We start from the raw sequence: 13,789 nt of genomic DNA on the forward strand, positions 1-13,789 counted from the left end.
GGTACCCGTTTTCAATAGGGGTATTAAACAAATCTACCTAATTTGATGAAACTGTCACATCAAATACTCTACTGTTTCGGGAATTGATTTTATTTCATGAAAATACTAACGTTTGGTATAGCTCCTTTCCTGATGATTCAGTGAAAAATTTGTCCACCTACAGCCTAGGCTGTAGGTAGTACTACAGGTTAGCCTACATTATACTTGCCCTAGCCGGTTTTTCGATTTCTGATTTATTGCTAAAGTTCATTCATAAATGAATTAAAAATAACTCCAGAAAATTGAAGAAAAATCAACCATTGTACTCACATTTTATTTGGAGACTACGATAGCTTGAACCGCCGCTGGGCTGAATTTGAGCAGATTGATAGTTTCATAATATACAGATTTTACGACGAAACCGACCTATAAACACACTTAAGGCGCTCTAGAGTGACATATCGGGATCCTCCTCTTAAATACAAACACAATTTCACATTATTGCCATATGATATAACACCATTTCAAGAGAACTCTCCGTGGTAACATTTCAAACGATCCTGAGTCACTGTCACTGGCAGTGTTGCCAGATGCCCTTGGCAAAATTTCTGTAGATTTTGTTCATTTTTTTCTGTAGATTTAATGAAATTTCTGTAGATTACTCATATGTACTTTATTTGCTTTCTAATACAAATATTCGAGGTTACTGATGCATAACTGTGTTTTTGTTACGGATGAAAGGAAGCTTGTTGAATAGCATTTCATATTCTGTATTTTTGCCTTTTTATACATATCCTACACGTTCCAAATGGATACAGTATCTTGGCAAAAAACATATTTTATTAATCCAAATCTGAATAGAAATTATTATATTTACTGATATTTCCAACATTGTTATCGCTATTATTGCAGTTATCATTATTTTTATTTTCATCATTATCATATTGATTGCAAGTGGAGGTATTTGATAAAAACAAATAGTAACTTATTTAGAAAATAATTAATTCAGTGGATATTTTTTAAGATAATAATAATATTAGCAGCAGCAGCAATAATATACAGTTATTATACATTACTATGAGTAACTATTTGAATTATTTGCATTTCTATTATTACCATTATTACTAGCATTATTATTATAGCTAGTAGTAGTAATATTTATCTTTTGACAACTGTATATTCTTTAAACTATAGCCTAAACTGTATTTGTTTAGTTTTTAAGTCTATATGATATATTTACATGTATATCTATCGTCCTTTCTAAAGTGTTGCTTCGCTAATTCACGCCTGTTACTATTAAAATGCTCATTGAGAGAGGATCTTGCTAATATATATGGTACGATAAAAGTACGAAATTACGTTACGGTATATTTAACGTACTATACGGTACGGAAAGATAATTGAGGGTACGGTGCGGAATTATGGTACGGCATTTCAGCCAAGTAGGAAGTGCAAAAAAAAACATTCCTTACCTTACGGTACTACCAGCCTTGATCCTGAGCAAGTGAGCAAGATATCCTATTTACACTTTTCGATCTAATAAATAGTTATAATTTTATTCATATCAAAGTGAACTACTAGGAAATGTTAATATTTTTGGAAAACCAACCTCGATTATAAAATCTATTGGGAAATGAACTTCAGATAATAAAGCACAGATTTACAGTGTGTAACAACTTAGAGAACTCTAGTCATTGCACTGGTCAGAGAATTAACAGAATCGTTCCCGAGGAGTCCATTCAGTCTGTAAATAACACGTATGAGTCGGTATGGTACATGTCCGCTTCGAGACATCGAGTAATGCAATCGAATTGTCCACGCAACACCAAGTACATTTAAGTGTATCATTCATATTGATTTAAACTTTTTTTTTTATAGAAAGATATTAGATTTTAAAGATTACTGCTCTATCAGGGCAATTTTTTGAGAATTTCTGAGCCATGTGCAACAAAATGCAGTAGATTTTTAATGAAAATGAAAAAAATTCTGTATTTCTGTGGATTTGTGGAAAATCCAGTAGAAATACAGAAATTTCTGTAGATCTGGCAACACTGGTCACTGGTTTTTGTTTTGGCGGACAAACTTCCCCTTCTTCTTCTTCTTGCTACTGCTCTCGTGAATTCAGGTACGCAAACCGGAACTGCTTCTTGATATTCCGTGTTCACATTTTAGTCTGGTAAGAACCGAATCATGGTAATGTTAACAGCAACAATGATAGTAGTGGTATTCAGCGTTTTGTCATAATAGACAGGTCATTAGAACGAACTGCGAGTTCACAGAAAAGTGTGGGGACGATAAGATGCATTTTCGAGTTCTGGTTTTCTGAACAGGTCTATTATCAGTATATCAGATTATTTCCAGCATTCTCATGACACTGTCAAGAACTCAATCTTTTTTTTTTTTTAATTGTGTTCCCTTTTGGGTAATGATGGATTGCCTTTCATTTCATCTGTCCACATTCTTAAACTATATAGTACAATGTACCAAATGTCACTATGCACCATTTGCATTGTCTTCGTTCTATTACAACGATCTCCCGACAGAGTTGGGATACGTTGACAAAATCTCTGTATATCTATGGACAAATCATAGAATCAATGCTTATTCTGGAAATGCTCATTCTGGCCGTTTTATTCTTTACCAGCAACATAATAAACTTTAAAAACCTCATATGTTTACCTCTAAGTTCTCTGGTTATTGATGGCATCAGCTTTTAACATCAACCTTTTTCAGGGAATGTTACCTGAGGTTTTGCTCACAGCAGTATGACTTGACGAACAACAACGAGGCCATCCACCTCAGCAACAATGCCATCCAGTGCAAGTACCTGAACGGGGAGAGGAGCGGTGAACTGCCCGAGGAGAATATGTGGGACTGTCAGCAGTTCAAGGAGTACCTGCGGTATGTGACAGACAGGGGTTGATAATTCTTATGTATTAGAACGATCATGATTATAACAGTGCAAAAAAAAACATTGTCATTACAATTATTATTGTTATGAGAAATAGCGAAATAACCTCGACAGACCCTGAACCAATAATATCACCTTCTTTCCCAGAGGCCTCAAGAAGGAACACATGTGGGACGAAGTCATCTACCCTGGGATGAGAGACGCTCTGGTGGCGGCCATGTTGGCCGCTCAGGTCGAAATGGACACTTTCAAGCACGGGTTCGAGCTGTTCGGCGCCGATTTCATGCTCACTGAGGATCTCAGGTGAATTTGAATTCTTTGAAAAGGCTTATGGTATTATAGATCTGTTGTTCTCATTGATTTTCTTGTGGTTACTGGCGTCGTAGGTGTTGTGACCGTCAAGAAAAATGCACATAGGTCTATGCTCACGGTGTGCGTGACAGAAATTCATATGCCTAAACATTTTATTTATTTTCAGAACAATAATTGATTTACAGAACAATTTTGACCGTTTTTCCAAGTATCTTCTCTCGTCATTTTGACCCTTTTATATTAGTTAAATTATTTTACTTGGCAAAAACTCTGCAACAATATGAAACCATGTTTGTTTTTAAAATGACACCACCAGCAGTATCTTGGCTTTAAAAGTAGAACTACACTGAGACCTACCAACGGGAAATATTGCAAAGCGAAAAGTCAGCAAAGATAAAAAAAAAAATACGATACACATGTTTAAAACATATATATATATATAGTCATATATATATATATATATATATATATATATATATATATATATATAATGTTTTAAACATGTGTATCGGTATTTTTTTTTATCTTTGCTGACTTTTCGCTTTGCAATGACATCCTAATCCTTGTAACTCCTTCTCTCGCTCTCTCCTCTCTCTCTCTCTCTCTCTCTCTCTCTCTCTCTCTCTCTCATATATATGATATATATATATATATATATATATACTATGGTGTGTGTGTGTGTGTATATATATACATATATATATATATATATATATATATATATATATATATATATATATGTGTGTATATATATATACTATATATATATATATAATATATATATATATATTATATATATATATATATATATATATATAATGTGTGCATACCTGTGACAACTACAATGCCCTCTTAACTTCTCCATTTTTTTCACACTTATCGGATAAGCTTGTCATTTCAGAAAGCCTTGAGATCTGAATTGAAGGAATAAAGAGAAATTCTAACATCCGACAACGTGATCAGGTGGGCACCACGGGTTCGAGTTCTGCCGCCGGGACGTCGGAATTTCTCATTATTTTTGTTTTTTTCATCTGGATCTTAAGGCTTTGTATTGACAATGTGTCCAGAAATTGCGAAGGAAAAACGAGAAGAGGGCATTGTGGTTATCACAAACTCACACACATATAGTGTGTGTGTGTGTGTAAGTATATAGTTTGAAATTGTATGTATGTATATATTGTACATACACTATGTATGCTACACATATGTATAAATACATACAGTATAATATATATAAATATGTATATACATATATGTATGTAAAATTATATGCTATGCACACATATATAGTGTATATATATATGGGTATGTGTGTGCGCATATAATATGTATATATATATATATATATATATATATATATATATATATATATACATATACACATACCTATATATATACACTATATATGTGTGCATAGCACATAATTTTACACACATATATGTATATACATATTTGTATATATTATATTGTATGTATATATACATATGTGTGTAGCATACATAATGTATGTACAATATATACATACATACAATTTCAAACTATATACTAACACACACAGTATGTGTGTGTATGTGTGTTTGTGATAACCACAATGCTCTCTTCTCGTTTTCTTTGCAATTTCTGGATAAGTTTGTCACTACATAGCCTAAAGATCCAGATGAAAAAAAAAATAATGAAGAAATTCCGACGTCCGCGGCAGAACTCGAACCCATGGTACCCACCTGATCACGTTGTGGATGTTAGAATTTCTTCTTTATTCCTTCAATTCAGATCTCAAGGCTAAAATGACAAGCTTATCCGATAAGTGTGAAAAAATCGAGAGAAGTTAAGAGCGCATTGCAGTTGTCACAGTTACGCGCACACATTAATATATATATATATATATATATATATATATATATATATATATATATATATATATATATATTAGCCACGTGGTTTATACCTTTATTTATGGTTTACACGTTCCACTTTCTATTCAGTTATACATATATATATACATATATATATATATATATATATATATATATATATATATATATATATATATATATATATATATATATATAGAGAGAGAGAGAAGAGAGAGAGAGAGAGAGAGAGAGAGAGAGAGAGAAGGAGTTACAAAGATTAGGATGTCTCAAAGACTTATTAGAGTGACTGAAGTGGAAAAAAAAGTGACCAGTAGATTATGTATATTTATGTATACCCACACATTTATGTATGTATATGAGTAAGAGAGAGAGAATATTCTCTCTCTCTCTCTCTCTCTCTCTTACTCATATAAACATGAACAGTTTTTAGTGTAACTACATCAAGGGAAAACTATTTGCTCACATTTCTAATCTCTAGTAATTTCCCTATACTCTACGTTTTATCATGGGTATATAAAATGCATCACAGATAAATCCTTTAATGTAAGTAAATGTGAATAAATGTATTAACATAACCACAGTTCCTCAGAGTAATTATTAGTTACATTGATGTACAACAGAAAACCATTTCTTCAAGAACAGCCTGATCGAAATATCTTTACCATGATGTATTTACATATGAACTAAAAAGAAGTGGTCAGATATAGTCATGAAAAGAGAACAAAAAAGAAAACATCCTTCTTTTAAATTAGTTTCCCTTGAGAAGGTGTGTGTCCTTTCTCCATCACGAGAAGCGAAACTATACCAAGATACATTTATATATGAATTAAAAAGAAGTGATCACATACAATAAAAAAGAAACAATCATACAAAAAAATCCATTTTGAATTATTTCCTTAAGGGAAAGTCTCTCCTTTCTCCTTCATTCGGAGTGGAAAGACGGGATCCTTATTCCCCGTCATGGCTTCGTGGACCGCCGTGCACTGGGACCTCGTCTCCATGGCCCGCAGTAGCGTCTTCTTCGGAGCCACATTCCGGCGATTCTTCCGGAGCAGCTCCTGCATCCTGCGCCAGAGCTCCATCAGGCTCTCGTGGATTCCCGAACACCGAGACCTCAGCTCCATCCTGTAGGGGACGACGTCCTCCTCCTCCTCCTCCTCGACTTTTGGAAGTTCCGGCTGCTGGGATGCTCCGTGGATTCCCGAACGCTGCTGACGAGACCTCAGCTCCATTCTGTCCTGAGCCTTCTGAAGCCCCGCAGGTTTGTCGCCCGCTGGCCTCTTCAGAGGCCATTTCTTCGCGGCCTGGAACCGCGCCCAGAACTCTTTGAACAGGCTGAGGTGAATCCCAGAGCACTGGGATCTCAGCTCCATCAGAAGACCTCGTCCTCCTTCCTCCACGGGGCTTTGGATCGACTCGGGAGTCAGGACACCAAGTTCCTCGGGGAGCAAAGGCGAGTCCCCACCATCCGTTGGGAGAATGACTTCCATTTTGACAGGGCGCTGCTGCTGCTTTTCTTCTCTTCGAAGGCGTCTGTTCATAGTCGATTTCCTTTAGCTGTTGAAGACTGATTCGGCGAAGGACCGCTACTCGTAACTGGGCAGTGACTGAGCTCGGATTTATACAATGTGATGAACGATTTTCCCGAAGGCATTTTTCTCATTTTCTCAATTTTTTTCTTCTTTAGAAAATATTAGTTTATCTTAAATGTCGCTGACGAGTTGCCATATGATGGTCTCAATTATTTGTTACGAGTGCAATGAAATTTCATAAGAGAGAGATGTCACTGATGAGTTGCCATACGGTAGTCTCACAATTATTCTTTGCGAATACAATGAAAATTCGGGAGAGAGAGAGAGAGAGAGTTTCTAAACGCTTCCTTCCTTTGGAAGCTTGAATTTCAAGTTGACAGCCCCTTTGGTTGGGCTTGATTCCATGCGAATTGGTTTCATCTACTGAAATGATATAAATAATAATAATAATCTGTAGTGTTTATCTAACCATTCTTCTGCTTCCCCTTCAGGCCGTGGCTAATTGAGATCAACTCCTCCCCTTGCATGGCTCCGACCACCAGCGTCACCAGGAGAATGTGCGCTCAATGCCTACAGGATGTTGTTAAAGGTAATTAACATAATTCATTAAATTATTATTTTTAATGTTTATATTATTATTATTATTATTATTATTATTATTATTGGATGATGTTAAAGGTAATTAACATAATTAAATTATTATTTTTAATGTTTATATTATTATATACAGCGGAAGAGTCCTATTCATAAGGAACAATCCCACCACAGGGGGCCATTGGCTTGAAATTCAGGCTTCCAAAAAAAAAAAAAAAATTATACGGTGTTCATTAGAAAGAAGTAAGAGGAGGTAAAGGGAAATGCAGAAAGAAGAGATCTCACTTGATAGAAAAGAAAAAAAATACGTTGATATATATAAAATTGTATTAAAATGCAAGGAGAATAAATAATAATAATAATAATAATAATAATAATAATAATAATAATAATAATAATAATAATAATAACATAATAATAATAAGAATAATAATATTAATTAATAATATTATTATTATTATTATTATTATTATTATTATTATTACTATTATTATTATTACAAAAATAATGATATTTAGAATAAAATAATAATAATAATAATAACAAATAATAATAATAATAATAATAATAATAATAATAATAATAATAATAATAATAATAATAATAATAATAATAATAAAACAAAGATTCACTGACATCACGACATACACAGTCAGACACCAACTAAAGAAAATGCCAAACTGGAAAGCCCCAGGTCCCGATGAAGTCCATGGATACTGGCTCAAAAACTTCAAGGCCCTACACCCACGAATAGCAGAACAACTCCAGCATTGTATCACAAATCACCATGCGCCCAAATGGATGACCACAGGAAGAACATCCTTAGTACAAAAAGACAAAAGTAAGGGAAATAAAGGGAAATATAGCCAGTAACTACAGGCCTATCACCTGCCTACCAATAATGTGGAAGTTACTAACAGGTATCATCAGCGAAAGGCTATACAACTACCTAGAGGATACAAACACCATCCCCCACCAATAGAAATGCTGCAGAAGGAAGTGTAGGGGCACAAAAGACCAGCTCCTGATAAACAAAATGGTAATGAAGAACAGTAAGAGAAGGAAAACCAACCTAAGCATGGCATGGATAGACTATAAGAAAGCCTTCGACATGGTACCATACACATGGCTAATAGAATGCCTGAAAATGTATGGGGCAGAGGAAAACACCATCAGCTTCCTCAAAAATACAATGCGCAACTGGAATACAATACTTACAAGCTCTGGAATAAGACTAGCAGAGGTTAATATATTAGGAGAGGGATCTTCCAGGGCGACTCACTGTCCCCACTACTCTTCGTAGTAGCCATGATTCCCATGGCAAAAGTACTGCAGAAGATGGATGCTGGGTACCGACTCAAGAAAAGAGGCAACAGAATTAACCATCTGATGTTCATGGACGACATCAAGCTGTATGGTAAGAGCATCAAGGAAATAGATACCCTAATCCAGACTGTAAGGATTGTATCTGGGGACATCAGGATGGAGTTTGGAATAGAAAAATGTGCCTTAATCAACATACAAAAGGGCAAAGTAACAAGGACTGAAGGGATAAAGCTACCAGATGGGAACAACATCAAACACATAGATGAGTCGGGATACAAATACCTGGGAATAATGGAAGGAGGGGATATAAAACATCAAGAAATGAGGGACACGATCAGGAAAGAATATATGCAGAGACTCAAGGCGATACTCAAGTCAAAACTCAACGCCGGAAATATGATAAAAGCCATAAACACATGGGCAGTGCTAGTAATCAGATACAGTGGAATGGACGAAGGCAGAACTTCGCAGCATAGACCAGAAAACGAGGAAACATATGACAATACACAAAGCACTACACCCAAGAGCAAATACGGACAGACTATACATAACACGAAAGGAAGGAGGGAGAGGACTACTAAGTATAGAGGACTGCGTTAACATCGACAGCAGAGCACTGGGGCAATATATCAAAACCAGTGAAGACGAGTGGCTAAAGAGTTCATGGGAAAAAAGACTGATAAAAGTAGACGAAGACCCACAAATATACAGAGACAGGAGAATGACAAACAGAACAGAGGAATGACACAACAAAACCAATGCACGGAGGAATACACGAGACAGACTAAAGAACCAGCCAGCGATGACACGTGGCAATGACTACAAAAGGGAGAGCTCAAGAGGAAACTGAAGGAATGATAAACAGCGGCAACAAGATCAGGCCCTAAGAACCAGATATGTCCAAAGAACGATAGATGGAAATAACATCTCTCCCATATGTAGGAAGTGCAATACGAAAAATGAAACCATAAACCACATAGCAAGCGAATGTCCGGCACTTGCACAGAACCAGTACAAAAAGAGGCATGACTCAGTAGCAAAAGCCCTCCACTGGAGCCTGTGCAAGAAACACCAGCTACCTTGCAGTAATAAGTGGTACGAACACCAACCTGAAGGAGTGATAGAAAACGATCAGGCAAAGATCCTCTGGGACTATGGTATCAGAACAGATAAGGTGATACGTGCAAATAGACCAGACGTGACTTTGATTGACAAAATCAAGAAGAAAGTATCACTCATTGATGTCGCAATACCATGGGACACCAGAGTTGAAGAGAAAGAAAGGGAAAAAATGGATAAGTATCAAGACCTGAAAATAGAAATAAGAAGGATATGGGATATGCCAGTGGAAATTGTACCCATAATCATAGGAGCACTATGCACGATCCCAAGATCCCTGAAAAGGAATCTGGAAAAACTAGAGGCTGAAGTAGCTCCAGGACTGATGCAGAAGAGTGTAATCCTAGAAACGGCGCACATAGTAAGAAAAGTGATGGACTCCTAAGGAGGCAGGATGCAACCCGGAACCCCACACTATAAATACCACCCAGTCGAATTAGAGGACTGTGATAGAGCAAAAAATGAAGAAAAAAAAATAATGATAATAATAATAATACACCCTAAATGTAAAAATAAAAAAGCAACAACTTTCAGTATAACTCAAATATATTTCCTTTCTTCAAATTTACAGTCGTGATAGATTACAAACACGTGAAAACTGCTGACACGGGGCATTTCGAGCTGGCGTATAGAGACAGCGAAAAATCCATACCCAACCCGCCTTACCTGGGCGTTAATCTACAGGTGAGTTTTGCGTTGCGGACGTTTTAAAGTTATTGTGGGCGTTTTTTTTTTTTTTTATCTTATTTTAAGTTAGTGTGGGAGTTTTTTTTTTTTTAAGTTAGTGGTAGGTTTTTTTCTTAACTTTAAAGTTTTTTTCTTTTTTTTAAGTTTTTAAGTTAGTGGGAGATTTTTTTCTTTCTTTTTTCTTACTTTAAAGTTAGTGTGGGTTTTTTCCCCTTACTTTAAAGTTAGTGGGAGAGTTTTTTTCTACTTTAAAGTTAGATTGGGTGAGTTTTTTTATATTTTATTTTTTATTACTTTACAGTTTGTGGCTTTGTATACCTAAGTTAGATTGTAAAGTTAGTGTTAAATTTTAGTCTTTAATCTGATCTGTAAATTGAACGTTACAATTACTTTTAATATTTAGGTTTTAGGTTTCTATCTGAGTGTTAATATATTATATATATATATATATAAATATATATATATATATATATATATATATATTATATATAATAAATAAATATATAAATATATATATATATATATATATATATATATATTTGCGGATATACAAAACCTTAAATGTGACAGGTATTTAAATTTTCAGTTTTAAATTTTAATCAAAAATTTAATTTTTAAAAAAATTCATCGACCTTTTCCCCTCCCCCCCCTTCCAATCCTTAGGTAGTGGGACGACAAATCAAAAAAGGTCCAATCAAACTCGAGAAGAGAAAGCCCAAAAAGGTGAAACCGGCGCCGCGACTGGTGAAGCCCCTGCCGCTCATCACCTTGTCCCTGGAGGAAGGCACGGGCGGCCTCCCACCGCAGAAGGAACCAGCGACGACCTCCTCCTCCAAAGACGCGACAGATTCCTCCTCACCGTCGCGGCCCTGTTCCATCCTGGACTGCCGCAGGTACAGTAACAGCACAACGACGGCAGCGACTTCGTCAGAGAGCTCTGACGAGAAGGTGGTGGTGGCTGCTGTCAACGAAGGCAGCAGCGCCATCCATAACTCTAAGCCGTCACCGGCAGAAGCGACCACCAAAAGAACTCCCGAGGATGTCAGCTCCAAGAGGGAAGTCGTCTTCGTCGTGGAGAGGACTAAGGGGGATCTCTCTGGGGGTACCAGCCACAACGCCAACAATCACGCCCTTCAGCAGGACTTCAGAGGCTCATGACCCAGGCAAGAGCCTACTAGATGAGAGACGTGTGTTGAGTCTAGCGCATGAGGTTCACGTAGGCCTATGACGTGTGATGAGTCTAGCGCGTGAGGTTCACGTAGGCCTATATTTGCATTTACGAAGCGCTGACGTCGCAGTTCGTTACTGTTCTTAAACACCAAAGAGGTTCCTTAATTAACACTTGGTCCTATAGTCATTGGATAATTCTAAGTTACTGTTCGTAAACACCAAAGAGGTTCCTTTTCACACTTGGTCCTATAGTCACAGAATAAATCAAATCAAAATTCGTCAAATCACTCAACGGAAAATTAAAACTTGAATTCACATCCCAGTAACAAACTGCGACTCAAAAGTATTGTGATACTCAGTGAGAACTAGGTTTGAAATTACAAAAAATTTAAAAAAATTTAAAAGAAAAAAAATACAATGCTTTATACAATTCATTAGCACTTGAACTTTTGCCAAGTCTTATAATACTCTAAAATACTCTTTTTTTCTTTCGAAAAGTAATGAATTCAACTATACTGCTTTTTTTTCAAGTTTTCTCTAACAAAGGAGTTTTCTCGCTCCAAGTCGATACAAGAGGCTTTCGTAAAAGTGGGTTTAATTCACTCGATTCTTGAAGAGGTTAAAAAAAAAAAGAGCTCATGCTATTGAATGTAAAGAGAATTGATCTATTTTGGGGGGACTTATTAATCATTTTAAGATTACGCTAGTCAGTGGTGTAACGACGCCCAGAGAGAGAGGGAGAGAGAAAGAGAAAGAGAGTACTCTCTGGTCTCACGTGTTCTCAATTGCCAAGTGTGACGGCAAAAAGTCAAAGCAGTTTTTCGCATTTGCAAGCCAACACGTTACCTCTAAGTCCTGTACCTACGATATACTTATTCTACCAAAAAAATAAATAAACAAGATGACGTAAAGCTAAAATGTAAAAGGTCCTTTGGACATCATAATCTTACTCCGAAAAGAAATAAAAATGACCCCAAAAAAAAAATGAATTCAAAGGTAACCTAAGGCCAACTTTTATATATCTGGGAATTCTTGCTAGTCACTTTGTCATGTGAATCCCCACTTCAAAGGCCCCTAACGGATTCGTTTATACCCGGTGTTTTTTTTTTCGGCCTAATTAGCTTGATTGGATTGATACTTTCCTGAGACGAGGTATAGTCAAGGTGATGTGTAAAAGCCATTGTTGGTAGCCCCAGTATGTATAACCATTGTAAAAAGGATTCAAAACAGAAGAAAGTATAAGATATTCTAGTCTAATACTGTTGTAAGTAAGTACCTCCGTGTTGTAGAAGTCTCCAAGGGAAGTTGAGCTGATCCAAAGGGTTGTGTCCCCTTTTTTCTATTTGCATTTGTTAATTACACATGTCACTTTTACCATCTGGCTTGGTTTCATTTCCTTCCTTACGTTTTTGTGAGAGAGAGAGAGAGAGAGAGAGAGAGAGAGAGAGAGAGAGAGAGAGAGAGACCTTACCTTACTGACCTTACAGCTTGTTCGGGTTCCCCCATGTCCCTCTGTGTGAGGCACCTCTAATGTCTACCAGAGAATTGCTAATGCATCTTCCGGTATAATATTTTGCATCTTCCAATCTTGGGTGCTCTGGGATGCAGAGAGAGAGAGAGAGAGAGAGAGAGAGAGAGAGAGAGAGAGAGAGAGAGAGCCTAAACAACACAAGAAAGAAAACTCGTAGAAATCAATGAGGTAAAAACAAAACTAACTGACGCTAAAATATAGCAGAGAATATAAACAAAAAAATCGGAAAGCAAGGAGAATTACAGTTTAGTAATGAAGAACTAGTATAAAAAAAGATACCTCAAATAAAGAAAATCCCGCCATTGTACTCGCATTTCACTTGGAGACGACACTAGACTGCCTAGACCAGAACCAATTGCCATTGCTCTTTGTAGTGCTGGACTGAACCTGAGCTCTGATTGCTCACTCTTACAGTTTCACAACACTAACTTACGATTAAGCCAACACGATTTCACATCAATTTGGAAACGACGTCGTAACAAATCAAGTGATCGCGGGTGACTGAAGATCAAGAATTTACGCATTGTTTGTTGTTGTTCTTCGTCTTTTTCTTCTTCATTATTTTAATAGGAGATCTGGCTTCTTTTACTGCAAAATCACATCAGAAATACAAAGATTAGTCATGCTAAACTTATATTCGTGGAGGAATATTAGTTTATTAGCACCGTATGTGTAGCATTTAAGGTATGGCTAGAGGCGTGAGTTTATCTAAATTGTTTGTTTTTGGCGGAAAAACTTCTTCTTGCCGCTCCTC

At 36.3% G+C, this 13,789-nt stretch overlaps 2 protein-coding genes across 2 annotated transcripts in view; one reads left to right on the forward strand and one right to left on the reverse strand.

The window, feature by feature from the left end:
• Positions 1–328, reverse strand: part of LOC135206043 (ruvB-like 1) — a 140,382-nt gene extending 140,054 nt beyond the window's left edge. Inside the window, exon 1 of the mRNA XM_064237226.1 lies at positions 310–328. The gene's annotated coding sequence lies outside the window, so the exon portion shown is untranslated. The remainder of the gene's footprint in view (positions 1–309) is intronic.
• The window catches only part of LOC135206044 (uncharacterized), a 136,667-nt gene extending 123,784 nt beyond the window's left edge, over positions 1–12,883 (forward strand). Inside the window, 5 exon segments of the mRNA XM_064237228.1 lie at positions 2,713–2,880; positions 3,038–3,193; positions 7,100–7,197; positions 10,219–10,331; positions 10,998–12,883. Of these exon segments, the coding sequence (XP_064093298.1) occupies positions 2,713–2,880; positions 3,038–3,193; positions 7,100–7,197; positions 10,219–10,331; positions 10,998–11,492 (1,030 nt within the window). The 3' untranslated portion in view covers positions 11,493–12,883.
• The last annotated feature ends 906 nt before the right edge of the window (positions 12,884–13,789 follow it).

This window comes from Macrobrachium nipponense, chromosome 29 (genome assembly GCF_015104395.2).
Source record: "Macrobrachium nipponense isolate FS-2020 chromosome 29, ASM1510439v2, whole genome shotgun sequence".
Classification (NCBI taxonomy): Eukaryota; Metazoa; Arthropoda; class Malacostraca; order Decapoda; family Palaemonidae; genus Macrobrachium; species Macrobrachium nipponense.